Below are 25,968 nucleotides of genomic sequence, written 5' to 3' on the forward strand. Positions count from 1 at the left end.
AGATGAGGCATGTCATTGGTAATTGAGGCTACAAGTTTGATGCCAAAAACTGGCACTTATCAATCTAGCACTGAAATTAAGATCTACTCACTCCTCTCTGCAAGCGGTGCTCATCTCTCCTGCCCTTTCTGAACAAATTCTTCCTTCTGTCCCCTGCCAACAAAACCATTCTTAAAGCCCCAAATCACATCCTTCTTTTAAGAATGCTTCCTAGGCTTGGGGTGCCTGAGTGGCTCAGTTGGTTAAGGGTCCAGCTCTTGATTCTGGCTCAGGTCATGATCTCACAGTTTGTGAAACTGACCCCCAGATCAGGCTCTGCGCTGACAGCGTGGAGCCTGCTTGGGATTCTCTCTCTCCCTCTCTTTCTGTTCCTCCCCTGCTCTCTTTCTCTCTCAAAAATAAATAAACTTAAAAAAAAAAAAAAAGGCGGCTTCCTAGGCCAGCTCTCTCTGCTGCAATCTCCCCTTCCTTCTGAATTGTTAAAATTCCTATACATCTCAGGTCTGATACATCACATTAGCTTTGTACTATTTATCACCTTACATTTTTTTTATCTCCTTAGATTTAAGGAAGACTTCATTTGCTTCAATGTCCTGAACACAGCAGACACTTAAGCATATATTTATTAACTTGATAATGCATTTGCTTAAATTCTAGTAATTTCATCATTGTTTTCCATTTTAAAATTTAAAAATTAGACTAGAAAAAATTATGATATATGACTAGTCATAGAAGCAATGTTCATATTGAAATCACATGAATCCCCCCCATGACTCCAAAAGAACTCATTACAGCTGAACTTTAAAAAGAAAAAAAAAATCTGCATGAATCCCTGATTTAAATGCCAAGAGGGCTCAGAATGAACACTGTCTAAACAATTAGCTAATTGCATGCCATTCTGTGTTTGTAGCACACAACTTCACACTTCACATCAATGTTATTGTTATAGTCACCCCACTAATTGTTTTTATCTTGGGTTGCTTATTGATTGTTTCATGTGTGGGTATTACCTCTCCAATTTATCATAGGTAAATTGGTCCTTGAAAACTGGAACCATGCCATCCTTTGGCAGAATGCCAAACAAATTTGAAGGTGATCCATTAGATATTTAATGACTAAGTCCCTAAAGTCACACACATTTTGGGTGAATTGGGACAGCTCTTAGGATAGCTCAAAGCCTATAGACCTATAGAGGACCTGGCCCCTGCCAAATCTTGTTAGGCTCCCTCAGTGCTCTCCTGCCTCAGAGACTTTATATGGTCATTTCTCCCCACTCTTTTCTTCATCTAGTGAAGTCATCTTGAACAGTCAGCTCCAATCACTTCCTTAATGATGGACTTCTTTAACTCTACAGTAGTTACCTTGTTGTACATTATCAGAGCGCTACTTTCCTGGGATCTTTTTAAAGTTGAAATTAAATAACTGAATTATTTAATATCCATGGTAGAAAGACTTCTAAGACAACCCCTAATAATCCAGGCCTCCTGGTATTCACATCCATGTGCAACCCTTCCCCTTGAGTATGGGCTGGACCTCGTAACTTGCTTCTAACAACAGAATATGGTAAAAGTAATGGAACATTTTACTGTATTGCAGTTTTAAAAGAAAAAATTTTAAAGCAACAAGACGTCACAAAACTCTCTCTTGCTGGCTTTGATGAATTAAGCTGCTATACTGGAGAGGACCACATGGCAAAGAACTGAGGGTAGCCTTCGGCCAACAGGCAGCAAAGACTGAGGCCCCAAGTCTAATAGTTCTGGAGGAACTGAATCTTGCCAACCACTGAATGAGCTTGGAAGCAAATCTCGCCCAAATGACCTTTGAGATGAGAGACTGAGAGGCCCTGAAGCTGAGGACCCAGCTACGCCTACCTGAATTCCTGACCCACAGAAAACGTGAGTTAGTGTGTGCTGTTTTACTTTATTTTTTTTTTAATTTTTTTTTTAATGTTTATTTATTTTTGAGACAGAGAGAGACAGAGCATGAACGGGGGAGGGGCAGAGAGAGAGGGAGACACAGAATCGGAAACAGGCTCCAGGCTCTGAGCCATCAGCCCAGAGCCTGACGCGGGGCTCGAACTCCCTGACCGCGAGATCGTGACCTGGCTGAAGTCGGACGCTTAACCGACTGAGCAACCCAGGCGCCCCAGTGTGTGCTGTTTTAAACCTCTAAGTTTTGGGGTAATTTGTCACACAGCAATAAATAACTAATACACTATCTATCCCCCAATTTCCACAGTGTCTTACTCTCTCTTGTACTCCTTGCTCCAGCACAGTGATCTTATGATAGACTAAAGCCTGTAAAGCCATACAGATCTGGCCCAGATCCTGTATAGATAGCATTTCAGTGTATTTCCGACTAAATTCATTAATGAATGACAGCTTAATATTCTAAGGGAATAAATTCTAAGGGGTCAAATTCTAAGGGAAAAGAGAACAGTTTATTGATCAATTGCTCATATTTTCAAAATGTCAGAGACGAACTGAACAAAATTCATTATTTTCTCTCCACCCTTGCCCTTGTTCACCACTAATCCAAAAGCAAAGTTAAAGTCTCATAAAAGTCGAGGTGTCTGGGTGGCTCGGTCAGCGCATGTAACTCTTATCCTTGGGTCTTGAGTTGAAGTTCCTCCATGTTGGATACAGAGCCCACTTAAAAAAAATTAATTAATTTAAGAAAAAGTGTCATAAGGGGCGCCTGGGTGGTTCAGTAGGTTAAGCGTTGGACTTGGGTCTCAGGTCATGATCTCAACACGGTTTGTGAGTTCAAGCCCCACACTGGGCTCTCTGACACCGCGTGGAGCCTTCTTCGGATCCTCTGTCCCCTTCTCTCTCTGCCCCTCCCCTGCTTTTCCTCTGTCTCTCTTAAAAATGAATAAACATTAAAAAAATTTTTTTAAGTTTCATAAAACTCATTATTCCAAAACCAAACACTTTCCACATACAGCAAGAGCGATCAAAGCCTGGTACAAAAAAAGTACATTCTATCCAGCAGATATTTAAATATGTCTGTAAAAAACATTGTATTCTAAAAGACAACAACAACAAACAGATTTAGTGAGGAAAATCTTAACAAGAGTGAATTCTGTAGGGACTAGAAAACATGATTATGGCCAGGAAACCTGACTATCCGAGAAGTTCCAAAGGAAATGTTCAAGGGGGTTGGAGGAGGAAGACCTAGGAAAAGATCTAGTAACATGCTTCAAATTTAGCCACTTCTTAACTCTCTAGGAATTGTCACTCAGGAGTAATGCCTAATCCAAAATTTAGAAAGGGGAGGGCTCACAATTTTCTCAAAACTGTAGGTTGATAACTACAGACACGCATGTGGGCTTTCCCAGGTTGCTCAATGACGACTCGGTAACTACGTGTAGTCGCTCTATTATTCCCATTTAGCGGAGGCAGAGACTAGGCGGGACGCCGCGGGGAGGGGGGGGGAAGGGGGAAGGGGGGAGGGAGACGGATACCGAGAGGCGCTCAAGTCACAATGCCAAAAAACCGCTGCTGCGACACAGCCGCTTCTCCGGCTCATTGTGGCACTTTGCAAGAGGAGACCGTGTCCCACCGGGGAGTAACGTTCGATTCCACGCGAACGTCGGGAAATCGAAGTCCTCGAAGCCTGTAAGACCCTGCCAGATCGATTTCACTCTCGACTTTTTCAAGGGTCTCTGTAATTTAAGGCCAAGCCTACGATCGGCGCGCGGCGCGTCCCTCTGCCCGGCGCGGTCGCCTGACCCTGGCCCTCCTGGTCCTTCCCGTAAACTGCCCCCAGGGAGACTCACCCCCGGAGCAGCAAGCCACGCAGCTTGAAGGCGGTTACTGCCCGGTTCCTCAGCCGCTCAGGCGCCATGTTCGCGTTTTGGCGCCACGGCCGCTGCCCCGCCCCTGCCACGCCCCTTCCCGGGATCGCCCCGCCCCCGCGCGGCCGCTGCCCAGGCTTGGGTGCCGCAAGCCCAGCCTGGGCCCCAGCCCCCGAGCCGAGAGCTCGGCGCCCCCGTCCTGGCGCGTCGCAGCCCGTGACCCTGTAGGCTAAAAGAAGAGACGACCCCGCACGCTTTTGTTGCCCAGAGACTGAAAGGAGAAGGCGTCCTTTCCTGGTGTCTTGTTGGTAGTGTGCTTCCCTCCCCCACGCGCGGTATTGACCTACCGTCACATCGCTGCCCTCATCGCTGTCATCTTCCGGGACTCCCATCCGGCTCATCCCAGACCCGGGAGCCCTGTGTACTCCTGCTCTCTACTTCACACGGGTTCTGGAAACATTATAGCGTTTTCCCCAACATTCACTCGAAGCTGCTACAAAAATCACCACCATTGCCACCCACCCCGCTTTGTATTAGAGAACTTCCTTTGTTCCATGCAATGTCCTAAGCATGAAGTATATTAACTGTCGTATTGCTCCTAAACCGAATGAGCTGTGTGCTATTTTTTCAACAACCTCATTTTACAGATGAGAAAACTGAGACGCAAAAATGGGAGATGCTTCCCTCAAGATGAAACCTTCACTAAGTGGTGATGCCAGGATATGAACTTAGTCTGATTCCAGCAAGCGAATTTGCCACACTTTAAAAACACTTGTTTCGGGGCGCCTGGGTGGCTCAGTCGGTTAAGCGGCCGACTTCAGCTCAGGTCACGATCTCACGGTCCGTGAGTTTGAGCCTCGCGTCGGGCCCTGGGCTGATGGCTCGGAGCCTGGAGCCTGCTTCCTATTCTGTGTCTCCCTCTCTCTGCCCCTCCCCTGTTCATGCTCTGTCTCTCTCTGTCTCAAAAATAAATAAACGTTAAAAAAAAAAATAAAAAAAAAACCACTTGTTTCAGTGAGTTGAACAAAACCATAGAGTGCTTATAAGTGAACACGCAGCCTTATAAAACACGAGAACAATTTCTGAGTACTGATATACAGTGACTTCCAACGTACATGATTTACTTCTTTAAAGGTATGGTAAAGGAGGGGCCCCCGGGTGGCTCAGTCGGTTAAGTGGCCCACTTTGGTTCAGGTCATGATCTCACAGTTTGTGAGCTTGAGCCTCACGTGGAGCTCTGTGCTGACAGCTCAGAGCCTGGAGCCTGTTTCAGATTCTGTGTTTCTCTCTCTCTGACTCTCCCCTGTTCACACTCTGTGTGTGTCTCTCTCTCAAAAATAAACATTAAAAAAATTTTAAGTATGGTAAAAGAGAAAATAAGAATATATACATGTATATGTATTTACTTGGGTTTGTATTTTAAAACTCTTGGATGTTACACTAGACACTGAAAAAAATGGTTAACTGTAAAGGACAGGAGGGTATAAGGATAGAATGAGACTTTCTTTTTGGTAAGACTTTCAACTGTAGACCCATTTATATGTCTCACATATTTAAAAAATATATAAAGGAAACACGTAAACTTAAAATTGAAAGCACACCCAAATCAATACACTTAACTGTGCATTAAATTGGAAATATAACATCTTGGAGAACACTGGTTATTAAGCACAGTTTCCTGTATATTTTCAATAAAATATATTCTGAAGGCAAAAAAAAAATTGCAAAGAAAAATTGAGCTCTTATGTAAGAAGGGAGAGGAAATAAAAATAGATAAACATACAGTCTGATTCTCATTATTTGAGGTAGTTATGTTGCATAAAGTCACCACCAACACTGAATTAGCAAATAGTTAATCATTGCTACCAGAGGGAATATAAAGCCTCTGGTCATATTTTCATCAATGGTTAGGTACATAACCTTGTTTGATGGATGCTTCCATTTCAAGACACTTTTAATACATATTATTGATGCATTGACATTGAACTCAAGACCAACAGCACTATTATTCATGCCTGAAGGAAACTTATCTAACACATGTATTAGCCGCTCAGGCGCCATGTTGTGCCTTGAAACACCAGAAAGCACTTTAGCACTATGCTTGGAGGCCATTTTAAACAGCAAAATCACCAACAAAAATTACAAAAATGCAGAAAATGTAGCACTAAATATACCTCGAAAAAGACACCTGTTTATATGTGAGAGATGAAAAAAGAAACCAAAGTGTCGTCTTGTTCAGTCTCAGCCACAAACGTGTGTGATGGGCAATGAAAATTTTGCACTGTTCTGTGCATGTCTTCGAATGACTGTGAAAGCCCCCAGTATGATTTAGGAGTTACAAATAAATTTTATCAATTAGGTAAATTCACAAATATGAAATGTACAAATAATGATGACTGTATCTGCTTAACCACTAGATAGATAAACAGAAAACAAATGGTTATCTATGGGTAGTAAAGTGGAGGGAATAGGGATATAAAATGTTAAAAACATCAGATAAGAGTTTTAGGGAACAGATATTTGTGCGGTCCCAAAGTGTTACCCTACAGGTTACTAGCTAATAATTCAAAGGATAGAACTTACCTTTTACAATGGATCATTCAGAGGTTACCACTTTAACCAAGTATCACACTTAGCATCATTAATAGTGGGCTACTTTGAAGTTTTGTTATTGTTATAATGCAATATGACATATACAGTGTTACCTATGAAGCATGCTTGCCAAAAAGGTTAAGCTAAATTTAATCAAACCTAGATCTAATTTCTGGCTTAAGAAAATACAGAGAGGGAACTAAGCCAAATTACACCATGAGGACAATCAGACAAATCCAGAATGTGGGACAATCTAAAAGCCAACTGGCCTATTCTGTTAGTGTCAATGGAGGAAAACAGATGAAAGCAACCATTCAGATTGTGGATAGCCCCCCAGTGATTTTTGCTTCTGGGTGTTCATAACTTATATACTTGCCTCCCACACTGAAGAGGACTTGAGAGGCCTGAGAAAATTGAAACTTAAAAGCTTAAGTTATGGGAAACTGAAACCTAACCAAGCTTAACCAGCTTGTTCCGCTTCTGTACAATTGCTTGGCATGCCCATGTATTCCTGATCAATCATTATTGCCTGGCACATCCGTATATTCTTGATCAACCATTGTTACTTGGCACATCCGTGTACTCCTGATCAATCATTGTTGCTTGGCACATCCGTGTATTCCTGATCAATCATTGTGATACCCGTACCCCTGGTTGTGGTCTGACCTAAAGGCAGGAACCAATCGAATACTGTTAAGTGTCCAACTTTAAACACCAACCAATCGCAGCTCTGTAACTGTGGAAAATTCCTGATTTCCCCATGACTTGTTTGTACCTGTCTATAAAAGGGGTGTAAAAACCTCTCTCAGGGCCTCTTGGTGTCACCGGCAACGGGGGCGCAGAGGTCCAGGCTCGAACCTGCAATAAATGACCCTTGCTGCTTAGCTTTGACTCTGGACTCTGGTGGTTCGTTTTTGGGGGTCTCTTAGACTCTGGGCATTTCAGACTGACCCATAACACTAAAAGGATATTGTAGAAAGGACAGGTTATAGCTTCCAAAACCAGGTCATAAAAGATATTGCTATTTCCATCTTGCTTTCTCTTGGGTCACTAGCTCTTGGGGAAGCCAACTGCCCTCAAGAGCCTTTATGAAAAGTCCACATGTTAAGATATCAAGGTCTCCTGCCACAGCCAGCACCAACTTGCTAACCATATCTCCTTCACCTGGCTACCTCATAAAGTCCTGATACTTCAGTGAACAACTCTATGCTGATGACTCCAAAATCCATATTTCTTATTCCTCTCTGCTTTAAAACCAACTCAATATGCCCGCACGTGAACTCACCATTATCCCTTTCAAATCTGTTCCTCTTCTCTTGTTCACCACCCGAATTCATTACCTTTTCATCCACTGACCAAGCTAGAAAACTAGGCAGCATCCTTTCCTCCCTCCTCTGCTTCATCCCCCATAAACCAATCAGCCACCAAATCCCTTGAGTTCTACTTTTTTTTTTTTTAAGTAATCTCTACACCCAACATGGGGCTTGAACTCACAGATCTCACTCTGATATCAAGAGTTGTATACTCCACCAACTGAGACAGCCAGGCACCCCAGGTTATACTTTTAAGTATTTCTCAAACCTGTCCACCTGTATCTCCATGAGGCCTCATACAGAACACCAGCCTCTCTAGCCAGCAGCGCCTGACCTGCCAACTGGTCTCTTTGTCTCCAATCTTGCCATCAGAATAAACTTTCTAAAAATAACTATTTCACTTCCCAAGTTAAAACACATCAAACTCTTGATGTTAGGATGAAATGAACAGGACATCTTTCTTTCTCCTCTTATGTTCCATCTTCCAGGAACACTTCTCTCCCTCTTCCCCTCCGTTTGCCTGAACAACTTCTGCTCATCCTTCAGCTTCTAGCTTAGACTGTATGTTCTCTCAGGAATCTTCCCTGACTCTCCCAAACCTGAGTTAGTGGCTTTCCTATGCACCTCCAAGGTGTCCTTGACTTTGGCTATCATCACACTTTCTACATAGTATGATAGTTGTCTGTTTGCTGCTCTATAGCCCCCACTGGACTTTAAGGTCCAGAAAGACAAGTGGGACATTTCAAAAATACAATATCAATATTACTAGCAATAAGAAAATGATAGAGTGAGGACTTTTAGAAACTATTTTTTTTTACATACATTGCACATATGGGAAGAATGCTATTCAATGAGTTTTGATGAATGCGTAAACCCATGTAACCATGATCCCAACCAAGATATAGAACATCTCCATCACCCCAGAATGTTTCCTTATACTCCTTTTTACAAATCCCCTCTCCTTACCCGCAAACACCCACTTTCCTGCTTTCTATTGACATAGATTAGTTTCGTATATCTTAAACTTCATGGAGATGAAATCACATAACATATTTTTTTGTGTCTTGCTTCTTTCTTTCCCTCCAGATTTATGAGGAATTACTGACAAATAAAAACTGTACATATTTAAGGTGTACAACGTGATGTTTTGATATATGCATACATTGTGAAATGATCACCACAATCAAGTTAATTAACATATCCATCACCTCACATAGTTACCATTTTATGTGTGTGGTGAGAATGGTTAAGACCTACTCTCTTAGCAGAGTTCAAGTATGTATTACATTATTATTCTCTTTAGTCACAATGCTGTATATTAGGTCTCCAGAGTCTATTTGTCTAACTGAAAGTTTGTACCCTTGACCAACATCCCCTCTTTTCCCACACCCCTTAGCTACTGGTAACCACATTCTATTCTCTGTCTCTATAAATTAGATATTTTCAGGTTCCACATATAAGTGAGATTATGCAATACTTGTCTTTCTGTATCTGGCTTATTTATTTATTTTTTCAACGTTTATTTATTTTTGGGACAGAGAGAGACAGAGCATGAACGGGGGAGGGGCAGAGAGAGAGGGAGACACAGAATCGGAACCAGGCTCCAGGCCCTGAGCCATCAGCCCAGAGCCTGACGCGGGGCTCGAACTCACGGACCGTGAGATCGTGACCTGGCCGAAGTCGGACGCCCAACAGACTGCGCCACCCAGGCGCCTCATATCTGGCTTATTTAAATTAGCATAATGTTCTCCAGGGTCACCCTTATTGTTACAGTGCAGGATTTCCTTCTTTTTTTTAAAGCTGAAATATATTCCATTGTATATATATATATATATCACAGTTTTTTTATCCATTCATCCATTGACAGACACTTAACACTGTTCACCTATCTCAGCTATCGTCTAATACTGCTGCAATGAGTGCAAGAGAGCAGATATAGCTCTTCAAGATAGTGATTTCATTTCCTGTGGGTAGAAGTGAGACTGTTGGATCATAAGGTAGTTCTATTTTTAATTTTCTGAAGCACATACGTATACTGTTTTCCATTATAGCTATACCAATTTGCATTCCCAAAAGCAGTGCACAAGGGTTTCCATTTCTCCACATCCTCGTCAGCACTTATCTTTTGATGTTTTGAAAACAGCCAACCTATTAGATATGAGGTGATGTCTCATTGACATTTTGATCTACATTTCCCTGATTCGTGATATTGAGCACCGTTTCATATACCTGATGGCTATTTGTAGGTCTTCTTTGGAAAAACGTTTATTAAGGTCCTTTGCCCATTTGATAATAGGTTTTTTTGTTTCTTGCTCATTTTTGCTATTGAGTTGTATGAATTCCTCACAGATTTTGCATATTAACCTTTATATTGGGTATATAATTTGCAAATATTTTCTCCTATTCTGTAGGTTGCCTTTTCATCTTGCTGATTGTTTCCTTTATTGTGTACAATCTTTTTAGTTTGATGCAGTCCTCCTTGTTTATTTTTGCTTTTTCTGCCTGTGCTTCTGGTGTCATCTCCAAAAAATCACTGCCAAGACCTATGTCAGAGAGCTTTTCCTCTACTTTTTTCCCTAGGTATTTATGGTTCAGGGTTGTGTGTTTAAGTTTAATCCATTTTGAGTTGATTTTTGTATATGGTGTAAGTTATGGGTCTACTTTGATTCTTCTGTATGTGCTGTTCAGTTTTCCCAACACTGTTTATTGAAGAGATATACTTTCCCCATTGTATATCCTTGGCTCCTTTGTCATAAGTTAATTAGCCATGTATGCATGGGTTTATTTCCAACCTCTATTTTGTTCCATTGATCTACATATCTATTTTTATGCTAATACCATATTGTTTTCATTACTATAGCTTTGTAATATAGTTTGAAATCAGGAAGATACACTTTTTTATAGTTATCAGATCGGCAAAAAATTAATAACGTAGATGATATCAAGGATTAAAAGCAATTGGACTTGTTATCTGCTGCTGATGGGCATATAGACTGTTACAATTACTTTAGAAAGCAAATTAGTATTAACCAATAAAGTTGAAAAAATAGCTACTTTGTTACAAAGAAAGAGTTGAATAGTTCTGACAGATACTTTGTGGTGCACAAACCCTAGAATATTTACTAATAGCCTTGTTGTTATAGTGAAAATGAGGACGAACTTAGGTGACCTTCAACAGTACAAAGGACAAATATATTCTGAAATGTTCATACCATAAAATATGATAACAATGGAAAAACAGAATTACACCCCTACACGCATGAAGTAGCCTCAGGCGTATGTTGGGTGAATAAAACCAAACCATAGAACAATATATACAACATGATTCCATTTATACAAAGTTCAAAAAATAATCTATGTGGTAAACTATAAAGAAAAGCTAGGGAATAAGTAATGTGAAATTCAGCCTAGTGATTATGCTGGGGTGGTGGGGGCGAGGGGCTGAGAGGAAGAGACAGCAAAGGGGTTATCTTCTTCTTCTTCTTCTTCTTTGAAAGAAAGTGGTGAATACAGAGATGCTCATTTTTGTCATTATTTTTTTTTTTTTTGCTTTAAAATATTGTTTGCCGTTCTTCATTATTAAATACAAGCCATTAAAAATTGCAACAGCTCTGAAGGGAAGTTGGGTCTTGTTCATGCCTTTTTGTTGTCCAATATTGATGGGGTTAGTTAGACAAGGAAAGATGCTCTTAGACCCAAGTTTGGGAGTTTGGGAGAGGAGTTTGTAAGCCTGAGTTCATCTAAATAATAGAGAAGAATTTAGCATTCCTTGGGGACAATCTTGGAGGGAAAGAATGTAGAGAGGAGTCAGCAAAAGTTTCTGAGGCTGGGGACTAAGAGAAGGCCAGGGCAAAGGTGATCAAGTCTCTCTTCTTTTTTTTTATTTTTTGAAGGTGGGAGAGGGACAGAGAGAGAGGGAGAGAGACACAGGACTTGACCCACAAACTGTGAGATCATGACCTGAACCAAAATCAAGGGTCAGTCACTTAATTGACTGAGCCACCCAGGCACCCCAATTCTCTCTTTTTCTTTGAAATATTTATTTAAATTATTTTATCTCATAGATAATCACAATACCCCCCCTCCAAAAAAAAGCAGCATTACTTTGAAGAGTTACCAAAATTTAGGAAGAAACAAAGTTCTTATTTATTTATTTATTTATTTATTTATTTATTTATTTATATTTTTAAATATATATCCAAGTTAGTTAGCATAGTGCAATAATGATTTCAGGAGTAGATTCCAGTGATTTGTCCCCTATGTATAACATCCAGTGCTCATCCCAACAAGTGTCTTCTTTAATGTTCCTTACCCATTTAGCTCTTCCCCCACCCACAACCCCTCCAGCAACCCTCAGTTTGTTCTCTATATTTAAGAGTCTTTTATGTTTTGTCCCCTTCCCTGTTTTTATATTATTTTTGCTTCCTTTCCCTTATGTTCATCTATTTTATGTCTTAAATTCCATATATGAATGAAGTCATATGATATTTCTCTTTCTCTGACTAATTTCACTTAGGATAATACCCTCTAGTTCCATCCACATAGTTGCAAGTGGCAACATTTCATTTTTTTTGATTGCCAAATAATACTCCATTGTGTGTGTGTATACATACATATATATATATATACACATACATATATACACATATATAGTATTTATATTGTATATATATGTACAAATTGTATATATACATATATACACAAATACATACATACACACATACATATACATATATATGTATACATATACATACATACATACATATAGACATACACACACACACAAATATATATATACCACATATTCTTTATCCATTCATCCATCGATGGACAGTTGGGCTCTTTCCATACTTTGGCTATTGTCAATAGCACTGCTATAAACATTGGGGTGCATGTACCCCTTTGAAACAGCACTCCTGTATCCTTTGGATAAATACCTAGTAGTGCAGTTGTTGGGTTGTGAGATAGTTCTATTTTTAACTTTTTGAGGACCCTCCATACTGTTTTCCAGGGTGGCTGCACCAGTTTGCATTCCCACCAGCAGTGTAAAAGAGATCCTCTTTCTCCGTATCCTTGCCAACATCTGTTGTTGCCTGAGTTGTTCATTTTAGCTATTCTGACAGGTGTGAGGTGATATCTCCCTGTGGTTTTGATTTGCACTTCCCTGATGATGAGCGATATTGAGCATCTTTTCATGTGTCTATTGGCCATCTGGATGTCTTCTTTGGAGAAGTGTCTATTCATGTCTTTGACCATTTCTTCACTGGATTATTTGTTTTTTGGGTGTCGAGTTTGAGAAGCTCTTTATAGATTTTGGATACTAACCCTTTAGCCGATATGTCATTTGCAAATATCTTCTCCCATTCCGTCGGTTGCCTTTTAGTTTTGCTGATTGTTTCCTTCTCTGTGCAGAAGGTTTTTATCTTGATGAGGTCCTAATAGTTCATGTTTGCTTTTGTTTCCCTTGTCTCTGGAGACAGGTCAAGTAAGAAGTTGCTGCGGCGGGGGTCAAAGAGGTTTTTTCCTGCTTTCTCCTCTAGAATTTTGATGGCATCCTGTCTTACATTTAGGTCTTTCATCCATTTTGATGTAATCCATTTTATTTTTGTGTATGGTGTAAGAAAGTGGTCCAAATTTGGTTTTCTGCATGTCGCTGTCCAGTTTTGCCAACACCATTTGCTGAAGAGACTGTCTTTATTCCATTGGATACTCTTCCCTCCAAGACCCTCTTCTTGACCAAACTCTAGGCAAGTTCTCCTGAGCACTATTCTCAGCTAAGCTTCAACCTTGGCCGATGGAAACTGCTTACTCTCTGCAGAAATGATTTCATTCCCCACCCCCACATACATACACTTAGAGACTTGAACACTAGCATAGTTTCTAATAGCTCAAGGCCATACCACCTAGAATGACCCCAGGACCCCTTAGAGTGCCTTCTGGGGGGGAGGGGATAGCTCAAGGCTGTCAGGAGAATTTTGTTTGTTCCAGCCCCAAAGCTGGTGATAGGCAGACAGATCCCCTCATAAAAGCCCCCTCTTGGAGCAGTTACTTTGGAAAGTTTGTGATTATAAATACTTTCTCTGCCTTTAAGATGTAAACCTACCATCCAAAAAATGTTTCTCTGAAGACCAGAGAGCTGTCTTTTTGAAATGCAAACATTCAGGGAGATAACTGTCCCTCTCAATCCCAGTTCCTGAGTGGGGAAAATAAAGGCTTATCTTTGGTGGGTGTCTTGCTTTAACTTGCACCAAGATAGAAGTTTGTTTCTTCTCTGGGTAGGCTCCAATTAACAAGCCCAGATGGCTTAGTCACATGGCTTAGCACTTAGCACTCCGTGCCTTCCCTTAGCAAACCCCAGCCTTTCAAAAGTCTCCTGCCTTCTGTTTCCACAAGTCGATTTCAGGTCACACTGGACGCTCTTCCTTATTGCAGTAGTTTACTACTGGGGGAAAAATAATCTATCTTCACCTCTGTAACTAGTGTCTGACTTCATCTTTGACAAAGGCTACAATGATGGCGTGGCTAGTGGAGTTTTAGAAACAAGGGTATACAATGTTCCATTTGAAATGATTTCTTTCTATGCTATAAACCCCATCATCTTTTTACTTTTACCTTTTATGTCAGTAAAATTTAGTAGAAATGCAAATGACTTTGTATTGCTCTTGAAATGACTTTTAAGAGTGGGCTTTTATCTTATTTAAGTTTTTTTGAAGGAGATGGGTTTACGCATGTTTTTACTTTTTAAGAGTAGGCTTTTCAAGAAAATAAGGTATGCTTCTGATTTTCATGTCTGGAGTGATGCGTCAGAGAAGAGATGTAGCATGCTCCAGCGATAGAAGATCCATGTATCTGTGAGTGGAATTATTCCAGTAGCAGTAGGAGTTTAAAGCCAGAAGTGACTATGAGATTATAATCCTTGTAAGAATTCACGGAAAACCTCGAGAGGGCTTTGGAATTCCGCTGCCGGTGGAAAGAGGGTTGCTGGGACAAAGACCACCAGTAGGCATGTGGGTAATATGGTAATAATAACAACAAGCTACTACTGCTAACACCATTTACTGAGGGCCTACTTTACACCAGACCTGTGCGATGTGCCGTCCATCTTTCTGTCTTCAGTCCTGACTTCCCCGTTTGCCCCACAAGCCAAAGTAAATGTTCTAATAATTAAGTTACATTGTTTACTCCCTGCTCAAGACCCTTTGGGCTTAGCATCAGCAAGGCTGTGTGATCACCTGTCCCACCTTATCCTTGGCTAGTCTCTACTCTCTAGAAGTATTCTAGTCATCCTCAACTATTTACACAACTTGTAAGAAAACGCAAGTGTCTCTCTTTGTGCACTCCCTTCATCAATAGATCGCAAATTTCCTTCCCATTTTTCTGCTGTATTTTGTCCACATTTCTACTATACCACTTCTCCTCCCACATGGCATTCATTTCTTTATGTATCTTTCCCTCTGATTGGATTTTGAAGCCCCTGTGGTAGAACTATGTCTTATTCATCTTAAAATTCACTTTGTCTTTTTGCTCATTTAGTCCACAAATATTTATTTAGTACCTACTTGGTATCAGGGTCTGGGGAGTCAGTAATAATAAGATTCCTTCAGAGTTTCCCATCTAATAGAACCTGAGAACCAACTATCTACATTAAGCAGGTACTTAATAAATGTGTACTGAATAAATGAATAAGTGAATGGAACTTGCTCTGAGGAATGGGCATTCACAAGTTCTTCAAGCGCATTTACAGACACTGGTAGAATTATTATCTTCCCTCCTGACTGTAGTTTTACTTCAGTAGCATCATTTACTAACAAGGGTTAGCCAGCTTTGTCTGTAGGAGGTCAGACAGTAAATATTTTCAGCAGTATGGACTATATGCTCTTTGTTGCAACTGCTCAACTCAGGCTACTCAACCCTGCAATTATGGTATAAAAACAGCCATAGTCAACACTTAAATGACTTAGGGTGCCTGTGTGCCAATAAAACTTTATGTACAAATGATGAAATTTGAATTCTTATCATCTTCACAAGTCACAAAACGGCATTCTTCTTTTGATTTTTCTCAACCATTTTGTTTGTTCATTTATTTAGAGTGCATGAGAGCGGGGAAGGGACAGAGAGAGAAAGGAAGAGAGAATCCCAAGCAGGCTCCATGCTGTCAATGATGAGCCCAAGGCCAGGTTCAAACTCACCAATTGGGAAATCATGACGCGAGCCCAAATCAAGTGTCCCAGGCTTAACTGACTGAGCCACCCAAGCACCCCTTTTTTCCAACCATTTAAAAATGTAAGACCATGGGAATACAAGCTGGTGCAGCCACTCTGGAAAACAGTATGGAGGGTCCTCAAAAAAACTAAAAGTAGAACTACACTAGGACCCAGCAATTGCACTACTAGGTATTCATTCAAGGGATACAGGTGTGCTGTTTTGAAGGGACACATGCACCCCCATGTTTATAGCAGCACTATCAACAATAGCCAAAGTATGGAAAGAGCTCAAATGTCCATCGATGGATGAATGGATAAAGGAGATGTGGTACACACACACACACACACACACACACACACAATGGAGTATTACTCGGCAATCAAAAAGAATGAAATCTTGCCATTGCAACTACGTGGATGCAACTGGAGGGTATTTGTAAAATTAGTCAGAGAAAGACAAAAATCATATGACTTCACTCATCTGAGGACTTTAAGAGACAAAACAGATGAACATAAGGGAAGGGAAACAAAAATAATATAAAAACAGGGAGGGGGACAAAACAGAAGAGACTCTTAAATATGGAGAACAAACAGAAGGTTGGTTGCTGGAGGGGTTGTGGGAGGGGGGATGGGCTAAAAGGGTAAGCGGCATTAAGGAATCTACTCCTGAAATCACTGTTGCACTGTATGCTAATTTGGATGTAAATTTAAAAAAATAATAAAATAAATAAAATAACATGAAAAAAATAATAAAAATGTAAAACCATTCTTGGCTGTGGGCTATACAAAAACAGGCACAGACTTACTTTGGACCCCAGGCGGCAGTTTGCTAGAATACGTTTCAGAAAATCCCTAATTAAAAAAATATATCACACCCCCCCCCCCATTCTTATGGATAACCATCTTTGCTGGAGGTTGAGTGGAAAATAAAACCCACACGAAGCATTCATTAATATACTGATTTATGTCACAGCAGCATCAATAGACCAGAAGCCTATTTATCCAGCGAATAAGAGACAGAGTTAGGTTGTACTGCCAAAATCACGCGATCCCGAGTGGGAAGAAATCAGCAGGTGGCAGGGTTCCGAAGCCACGGCACCTCCCTCACAGCTCAGCCTAGAGCATCCCTAACGGGCGACGCCACCCCGGGCCAGGCTTCCCGGGCGGGCTGCGGGACGGCGCAGACGCACTCGTTCCGCCTTCCCACCAATCTCGGCCCTCGACGCGTTCCGTTCGTGCGTGGAAGAGCCCGGCGGGAGGAGAGGCCGCTCCGTGGGCAGGGGCCGAGGCGCGCCCAGCGGCTGGACCGGGCGACGGCGCGGATGGCGGACTCGCAGCCGTTCTGCGTGGCGGAGGAGCGCAGCGGCCACTGCGCCGTGGTGGACGGAAACTTCCTCTACGTGTGGGGGGGCTACGTGGTAAGGGGAAGAGGCGGGACGGGGCGGACTCGCGCTGGGAGCCCGCCCGGCCTCTGGGCCCGAGCGGACGCCGAGCGCCCGCCCACACCGGCCCCGAGACGGGAGTCGGTCCGCGGCCCGGGCCGGCGCGTCCGGCGACCCCCTCGCCCGTCCGCCCGCCCCTCCGCCGTCGGCCGCTCTCCCAGCCGCGCCAGGGCTTGACGCCGCCCCGCCAGGGCTTGACGCCGCCCCGCCGTTGCTTCCACTTTGAAAGCCTTCAAACCCGCGTTCTGGGGCTCTTCCCACTGTCCGCTCCCCACCCTCTCCCCCGACCCCCCCCCCCCCCAGCTGTCCAGTAACCCCCCGGGCTGACCGCACTAAGTCTCTGCGCGATTAATTATCTTTAAATGCTTGCGCAGACTTAAAGGCACCACGAGGACGCCGCGCTGTATTGTTTTGTAAATATTTCCTTATTGCAAGGTTGCGATTCGGAGTATTGAAATCGCTGAAGCATTTGACTATTTCTAAGCGATTTTTAGTGGCATTCCTTTATCGGTGGGTAATTACGAAGTTTTTTTCGAGTCTCAGAATAGACTCGTATTAGCAACAATTTAGTAAAAATTGCTTAAATACGCTTATTACGATGGAGGTTTGAATGTGTGTATTTGTTTTGTTTCTATAATCATAAGATTACAGAAGCAAAGATTCTAAAGCCAGAAAACAGTTCAGGAGTATATGCCAACCCCATCAGTTTACAGTTTTTGGTTTTTTGTCTTTTTAAAGCGAGCCATCTGGAAGTTCTTTTGCAAGTAGAACCCACATTTTCTGACTGTCTCGATACGATTATATGACAGATGTAACATTACTGACTCACTCACTGAAATAAAGTACATACTATCTATGTTAAATGATTCTCAGATCCAAGTTGGTTTTTGTTGTTTTGTTTGTGTGTTTATTTTTAATTTGGTGCAGTGTCAGGACGGGAAAATTAGAACTGACCTTTGAGTGCCTACTATACCTGGCATGTGCTAGGAACTTTCATATTCCTAATCTTATATAATCTTTATCGTGCCTTGTAAGGTAAGTAATAACCCCGTTAAAAGTAAGGATGATGAGTCAATGGGAATGAATGATGGCCATTTGACCTCAAGGGTAGGAGATTCCAACCTAGGTATATTGGATTTCCAAAGGCTATTTTTTCTGTGATAAACTAAGGTAAACTAGATGACTATGTTTTCTTCATGTCTAATCCTTACAACATTTGTTCTTTATGAAAAAGGAGCCTAGATCTATTGAAGGTTTTATGTAGAAGAAATATTTTGATTGTTTTTTTAGCTCTGCCACTTGAAGATGTAGAGGTGTCAAACTTCATCTGCTATATTGATTCTTAATATTGTAAAAGTTAAGTGAAAAGATCTAATTTAACATAGTAACTGCAATATCTCGTATCTGGTGACAGTATACGTTTCTTTTGGGCCTATAAATGAAATGTCTGAATATTTTTATCTCATTTTAATCTTGAAAATTATGTAATTAATTAGATTCCAGGTGTTCAGGTGGCAATCAGTGAATAGAATCACTTTGTTTTCTACTACTTACTGATTCAATGATACGATGCTGTTAAGAACCACTCTGAAAAGTGCCATGCAGATTTAGAAAGAGTTTGCTACAGGCATACCTTGGATATTGCAGGTTTGGTTCCAGACCACCACAATAAAGCAAGTCAAATGAATTTTTTGGTTTCCCAGTGTATATAAAAGTTATGTGTATGCTATATTGTGGTCTCTTATGTGTGCAATGGCATTATGTCTAAAAAATGTACATACCCTAATTTAAAAATACTTGATTGCAAAAAAGTGCTAATTATCATCTGAGCTTTCAGCAGGTCCTAATCTTTTTGCTGGTAGAGGGTCTTGCCTTGATGTTGATGGTTGCTGACTGATCAGGGTGGTGGTTGCTGAAGGTTGAGTGGCTGTGGCAATTTCTTAAAAAGAATATGATGAAGTTTGCAACATCAATTGACTCTTGCTTTCATTAATGATTTTTTTTATAGTATGTGATGCTGTTGGATAGCATTTTGCCCAGAGTAGAACTTCTTTCACAACTGGGGTCAATACTCAGACCCTCCTGCTGCCTTCCCAAGAATAGAAAATGTCATATTCTAAATCCTTTGTTGTCATTTCCACAATCTTCACAGAGGCCTCACCAGCAGTAGATTCCACCTCAAGAAACCACTTTCTTTGCTCATGCATAAGAAACAACTCCTCCATCTGCTCAAGTTTGATCATGAGACTGCAGCAATTCAGTCCCATCTTCAGTCTCAACTTCTAATTCTAGTTCTCTTGCTATTTCCACCACATCTGCAGTTACTGCCTCCAGTGAAGTCTTGATTGAATCTTCAATTTGTAAAAAAAACAAAAAACAAAAAACAAAAAACAACAACAACACAGTATCAAGGGGGACTTGGGTGGCTCTGTCGATTGGGTGTCCGACTTTGGCTCAGGTCATGATGTGGCGGTTTGTGAGATCGAGCCCCACGTTGAATTCTGTGCTGATCGCTCAGAGCCTGGAAACTGCTTTGGATTCTGTGTCTCCTCCTCTCTCTGTCCCTCCCATGTTCATGCTCTGTCTCTGTCTCTCAATAATAAAATAAACGTAAAACAACAACAACACAGTATCTGTGAAGCGCAGTAAAGCAAAGTGCAATAAAACAAGGTATGCCTGTACTTTTTAAATTCCAGGAATTATCAGCAGCTAACGAATGTCTAAGGCATGAGTGGAAGGAAAGAGAGTGGGAGGCAAAAAAGAAGACCTAGCATATCTCGAGGAAAAGTAGAATCCTTCCAACAAGTGTTTTATTGAGACCCTTCTGAAAAGAAGATAGCTGAGAGCCCTTGGAATCTGGAGGTAATCCAGTAGTCAGTAGTTAAGAATAATCCAATAATTTCAGATTGTATGTTCTAATCACAGTTTTCTTCCTTATTTTTTTTTTCTTTTCTTTAAGTTTATTTTGAGAGAAAGAGAGTGAGCACAAGTGGGAAAGGGGCAGAGAGAGAGGGAGAGAAAATCCCAAGCAGGCTCCACACTGACAGCACAGAGTCCCATGTGGGGCTCAAACTTAGGAACCACGAGATCATGACCTGAGCCGAAGTCAGATGCTTAGCTGACTGAGCCACACAGGTGCCCCAGTTTTCTTCCTTATCACCAAAAACCAATATGTTAAAATTCATGAACATACATCCTAAAACCTGAATAGTCCACAGATAACCATCTAGATTAACTCATTATTATCCAACATACTCTATAGGACATTGCATCTGAAAACAATTCTACCTCTCTCTAGAGGTGAGAGTGGCAGTGCTGAAAAAAGTAAGTGGCAAATTTTAATTGGTGCCAGAATATTCTTTTTTTAATGTTTATTTTAGAGAGAGAGCGAGCGAGCATGAGTGGGGGAAGGGCAGAAAGAGAGGGGACAGAGGATCCAAAGTGGGCTCTGTGTTGACAGCAGAGCCTGTTGTGGAACTCGAACCCACAAACCAAACTGTGAGATCATGACCTGAGCTGAAGACAGACGCTCAACCAACTGAGCCACCTAGGTGCCCCAATACCAGAATATTCTTTTGCCTCTTCTTCCATATTCTTTCTGTATTACTGAACTTCATGCAATCTTTAGTGCTGCTACTGGGAACATTGAAAAGTTATGAGCAGTTTCCCCAAATTTTGGAGGAAAAGTGCGGTGTTTTAGCATGTTTGTAGCTGGTATGCTTTCTTCTTAGGGCTTAATCATATGAACAGTTTTATTTTCTTTTTTTTTTTAATTTTTTAAGTTTTATTTATTTTTGAGACAGAGAGAGACAGAGCATGAACGGGGGAGGGTAAGAGAGAGGGGGAGACACAGAATCTGAATGAGGCTCCAGGCTCTGAGCTGCCAGCACAGAGCCCGACGCGGGCTCAAACTCACAGACCGCGAGATCATGACCTGAGCCGAAGTCGGCCGCTTAACCGACTGAGCCACCCAGGCGCCCCAACAGTTTTATTTTCATAACACAGTTATGTTAATACAGTTGATGTTGATACATTTTCCCCTAAACTTTTCCTTATAGAAAATATCTGCACAAGTATGTTTAACTACATATTTCTGTTTTGGACATAGACTTACAGGGAAGAAGACTCAATTTAGAATATGTTTTCAAAGAAGCAAGGTGGGAGGTTGACAGTGCCAGATATTAAAACATACCACAATATTACAATACTTAAGTCAGTGCTCCTGATGCAACATGAGATAGCATGATGGAATGGAAATGAAGTTACATAAACAGCCAAGCAAACCAAACATTCAAAAGGTAGCATTTTAATTCTGGAAAAGCAATTACTCATTCAGTAAATGGTCCAGGGATAGCTAGAGGAAAATGATAGTAGAGCCTTAGGATTGAAGAGTTAAATGTAGAAAAATTAAGCTATATCATGCCAGAAGAAAAACAGTGACTCTTTTAAAATTTTGAGTTGGGAAAATAAAAATGAATTGGGTAAAACTATGAAGGAAAAGATAGGTAGATAAAACCTTTTTAAAAATTTAAAACTATGTTTTTTAAATACCATAAAGTGAGAAGGCAGATGAAAGACTGGGGGAAACATTTGCAACATCTAGGCAAAAATAAAGATTAATATCTGTAAAAGTAAAAGTATTTCCATAGAAAAATGAGCAATGAGTATGTACAAGAAATTTACAAAAGAAGAAATACAATATGAGTCGTAAGAAAAACCCAACTGAAAAAAACAATGAGATTTTTCTTCTCCTATTTGCAAATATTAAAAAGAATTTTTGAAAAGAGCATGGGGAAATGAATTAGTCTGGTAATGGGAATACAAATCTGTGTAACCTTTTTAAGGAGAAATGTAGTGATGTGAATCAAAAGCCTTAAGTGCATATTCTCTTTAACCTAATAGTTTTGTTTTACATATATATATGGTCACATAGGCCATCCATGTCACATGGAAGACATTTGTCCTTTTTAGATGCCCCAAATTTGGACCTCCTTCTTTTATTGTAATATCACCCACCAAATGAGTCTGTTTGGGGTATTTATTGTAGTTGTCTACCTTCTACCTAGCCCATAGAATGTAAATTCTATAAAGATTGAGATTTTGTTCCCTGTTGTATCCCCAGTATCTAGAAGGGACATAGCTTATGGTAAGTGACCAATAAAAAGAACCTGAGTGCCGTGTACTGTACTCACTTTTCCAGCCTCCCTTGCAGCTAGATTGTGGGCGGGTGGCTTGGACCCAGTTAGATGAATCTGTGCTAGATTTAGACTCACAGTAATACTAAGTAATACGTAGTAAGATGCAAAAATGAGGACCTGAAGAGGATTCTTACCCAGCAATAGAATCTGTAGGAAGAGCAAGGTTCCTGGCATAAAAGGTGGTGCTACAAGTTGTGGTGTCATTCTCCAGTGACAGCAGCAATTAGCTCACCAGACCTGTCCTATGACATGCTTTCAGAGCTTGTCCTAACTCGTGTGGATCAGAGGCTGGTTCTCCAGCTTCTTTGATGACTTTGTGAGTAACTAGTCATTTCTGAAAATTTTATTTTCTTAATTTTAAAGTTTGAAATGTATGTACAGAAAGAAGGTGTAAAATAAGTATCATTTAAAGGTAAACACCTTTAATTGCCAGTTTAAGAAATCAACTGGAACCAGTACCTTAGCAGCTTTCTGCTTGTCTTTCACTGATTACAGTGCTCCTTCCACCCCACAGGGTACCAGGATCTTGATTTCTTGTTAATCACTCTTTTCATTATGATCTTACCACACATGCATCTGTCTCCAAACAATATATTATTTGGTTTTGGAATCATAGCGTATGTTTTCTTTTGTGACTTAATTCTTTTAGTAATGCATGTTTTTTAAAATTTTTTTTTTTTCAACGTTTATTTATTTTTGGGACAGAGAGAGACAGAGCATGAACAGAGAAAGAGGGAGACACAGAATTGGAAACAGGCTCCAGGCTCTGAGCCATCAGCCCAGAGCCTGACGTGGGGCTCGAACTCACGGACCGTGAGATCGTGACCTGGCTGAAGTCGGACGCTTAACCGACTGCGCCACCCAGGCGCCCCAATGCATGTTTTTTAGATTCACACATTGCTTTTATTCAGCTAGTGTGCCCTTGCATGGCTGTACCTGTTTTTAGCTGATGTCCATTCTGATTTGTCAGTTTCTGTGCTATCTGGTTATTAAATATTTTGAAAATCATCCCTGGATTCATTCATTTGATATATGTCCTCTCTAATATTCTGTTGTGTGAATTTACTGCAATTTATTTATTCTGATGTTGAATGTTTGAATGGTTTTCTTTTCTTTTCTTTTTTTGGTATTGTTAAGCAATGCTACATGGAATATTCTTATAACACATCTCCTATTATACCTGCACAAGGGCATGCACTCTCTCTAGGGCATATACCAAGAGGTGGACTGCTCGGTCACTTGGTATACACATCTCTAAATTTACTTGGAAATATCACTGCTCCCAAAATATTTGTATCGATTTACACTCCCACCAGCTTCCTCCTTGTTGCACATCCTTAATAACATTCAGTACTATCTGGCCTTATTTTCCCAATCCTGTGAATGTGACGTGATATTTCATTGTGGTTTTGTTTGCTTTTCCGTGATTACTAATGACGTTAAATGCCTTTTCATTTGAACAATTATGAACTATTTGTGTTTCTTCTTTGGTAAAAATGCTGGTTCATGTCTTTTGCTCATTTGTCTGTTGGATTATTTGTTTTTTTCTAACTGATTTATAGGAATTCTTTAAGTATATGGCTGTTTGAATTGAATATGTCTTCTCAGTTTATAGCTTGTCTTTGTGCTTTCTTGATGATTGTCTTTTGTTTAACAGCATTTCTTCATTTTAATGTAATTTCAGTCTTTTCCTTAAAGCTTTATGCTTTCTGCATCTTTAATCTTTCTCAATATGGAGATCATAAAATGTCCTATGTTATCTTCCAAACAACATTCAGTTTTGCCTTCCATGTTTAAATCTTTTGTTATCTGAATTTTTTGTTTGTTTAAATGGTTTAGAATAGGGATCCAGTTTCATTATTTTTTCAATATGGATAACCACTTGTCCTTGTGTCATGTATTAAATGGTCCCTTCCCCTGTGAACACGCAAACTCAGTCTGTCACACATGAAGGCTTCATGTGTGTATGATATGTTTCCAGGTCCTTTATTAGGTTCAGTTGGTCTGTTTATTTTGACAACCACACCCTGTAAATTGCAACTGCTTTAGTAGAAGTTCGAAAATGTTAACATATAAATTTAAATCCCCACTCTATCTTGTTCTTCAAGAATATTTTGTGTTTTTTTAGAGCCTTTTGTGCTTTTGTATAAATTTTCTTTACTATTTTTATTTTGTAGTAAAATATGTAAAACTTATAATTTGCCATTTTTGCCATAGTTTAGTGCACCATTCAGTGGCATTAATTACATCACAATGTTCTACGATGTTACCACTATCTGGTTCCCAAACTCTGTTTCTCCAAATGGAAACTCTATACCCATTATGCAATAACTCTCTCTTAGTTCTTTCCTCAGTCACTGGTAACTTCTAATCTTTTTATGCATTTGTCTTTTTACAGATATTCTAAGTAATTGGAATCATACAATGTTTGTCTTTTTGAGTCTGGTTTATTTTACTTACCACAATGTTTTCAAGGTTCATCTATGTCATAGTGTCAATCAGAACCTCATTCCTTTTTATGGCTGAACAAGATGACATTGTGTGTAAATACCATATTTTGCTTATCCATCATCTGTGATGGGGTACTGGGGTTGTTACCATCTTTTGTGTATTGTGAATAATACTGCTGTGAAATTGGCACAAATATCTGAGCCCCTATTACCAATTCTTTTGAGTATGTAGGAGTTGCAATGCTGGGTCATATGGTTATTCTACATTTAGCTTTTAGATGAACTGTGTAATTGTTCTTCCACAGTGCTTCCTCGTTTGTATAAACTTTAGAGTCAGATTGTCAAATAAAGTTTCTGTTGGGAATTTTTGTCACTGTATTCAAATCTTCAGATCTTTCGAGGGTGATAGACATGTTACGAAATTGAGTATTCTCCTCCAATTATATAGTATATCTATTTAGGAGGGCTTTTAAAAACGTCTTTTGATAAAATTTTACAGTGTCTTCATAGGAATCTTGTACATCTTTTGTTGTATTCTTAGTTTCTTTTTATTTTTTAATTTCTATTGCTAATTTTTTACAAACTAAATTTCCTGATTGTTGCTGGTGTTCTGAAATACAGTTTTTGAATACTTTTGTTTCTTCCCTCCTACTTTTTATTTGTTTTCTTTTCTTTACTGCACTGGTGGACCCAAAGTACAATGTTAAATAGAAGCCTTTTTTTTGGTCTTGTTCCTAATCTTAGAAGGATAGTTTTCGACTATTAACCATTAAGTTTGATGTTTGCTTTGGTTTTTGTTTATTTGTTTGTAGATAACTTTTTTCAACTTGAGGAAGTTTTCTTCTATCTGATTTTCAGTGAATGGCTGTTGAACTTTGGAGAGTGATTTTTCTGCATCAGACTGAGACAATCATATTTTTTCTCCTTTAATCTCTTAATGGGATAATTTATACTATTATATAAATATTAA

The 25,968-nt window shown here is 40.1% G+C and overlaps 2 protein-coding genes across 6 annotated transcripts in view; one reads left to right on the forward strand and one right to left on the reverse strand.

Annotated features, from left to right (window-relative positions):
- Positions 1-3,873, reverse strand: part of POLE2 (DNA polymerase epsilon 2, accessory subunit) — a 31,510-nt gene extending 27,637 nt beyond the window's left edge. For 2 of the 4 annotated variants that reach the window (XM_047861349.1, XM_047861348.1), the window contains exon 1: positions 3,782-3,873. In XM_047861349.1, the coding sequence (XP_047717305.1) occupies positions 3,782-3,849 (68 nt within the window). In that variant the 5' untranslated portion in view covers positions 3,850-3,873. Of the gene's footprint in view, positions 1-3,285; positions 3,382-3,466; positions 3,758-3,781 lie in introns of those variants that run through there. The other 2 variants (XM_047861350.1, XM_047861351.1) reach the window with 2 other exon arrangements.
- A 13,006-nt stretch (positions 3,874-16,879) lies between these two features.
- KLHDC1 (kelch domain containing 1) overlaps positions 16,880-25,968 on the forward strand; it is a 55,271-nt gene continuing 46,182 nt past the window's right edge. The window contains exon 1 of one of the 2 annotated variants that reach the window (XM_047863591.1): positions 16,880-17,326. In XM_047863591.1, coding sequence (XP_047719547.1) covers positions 17,231-17,326 — 96 coding nt within the window. In that variant the 5' untranslated portion in view covers positions 16,880-17,230. Of the gene's footprint in view, positions 17,327-19,944; positions 20,213-25,968 lie in introns of those variants that run through there. The other variant, XM_047863592.1, reaches the window with a different exon arrangement.

This window comes from Prionailurus viverrinus, chromosome B3 (genome assembly GCF_022837055.1).
Source record: "Prionailurus viverrinus isolate Anna chromosome B3, UM_Priviv_1.0, whole genome shotgun sequence".
Taxonomy (NCBI): domain Eukaryota; kingdom Metazoa; phylum Chordata; class Mammalia; order Carnivora; family Felidae; genus Prionailurus; species Prionailurus viverrinus.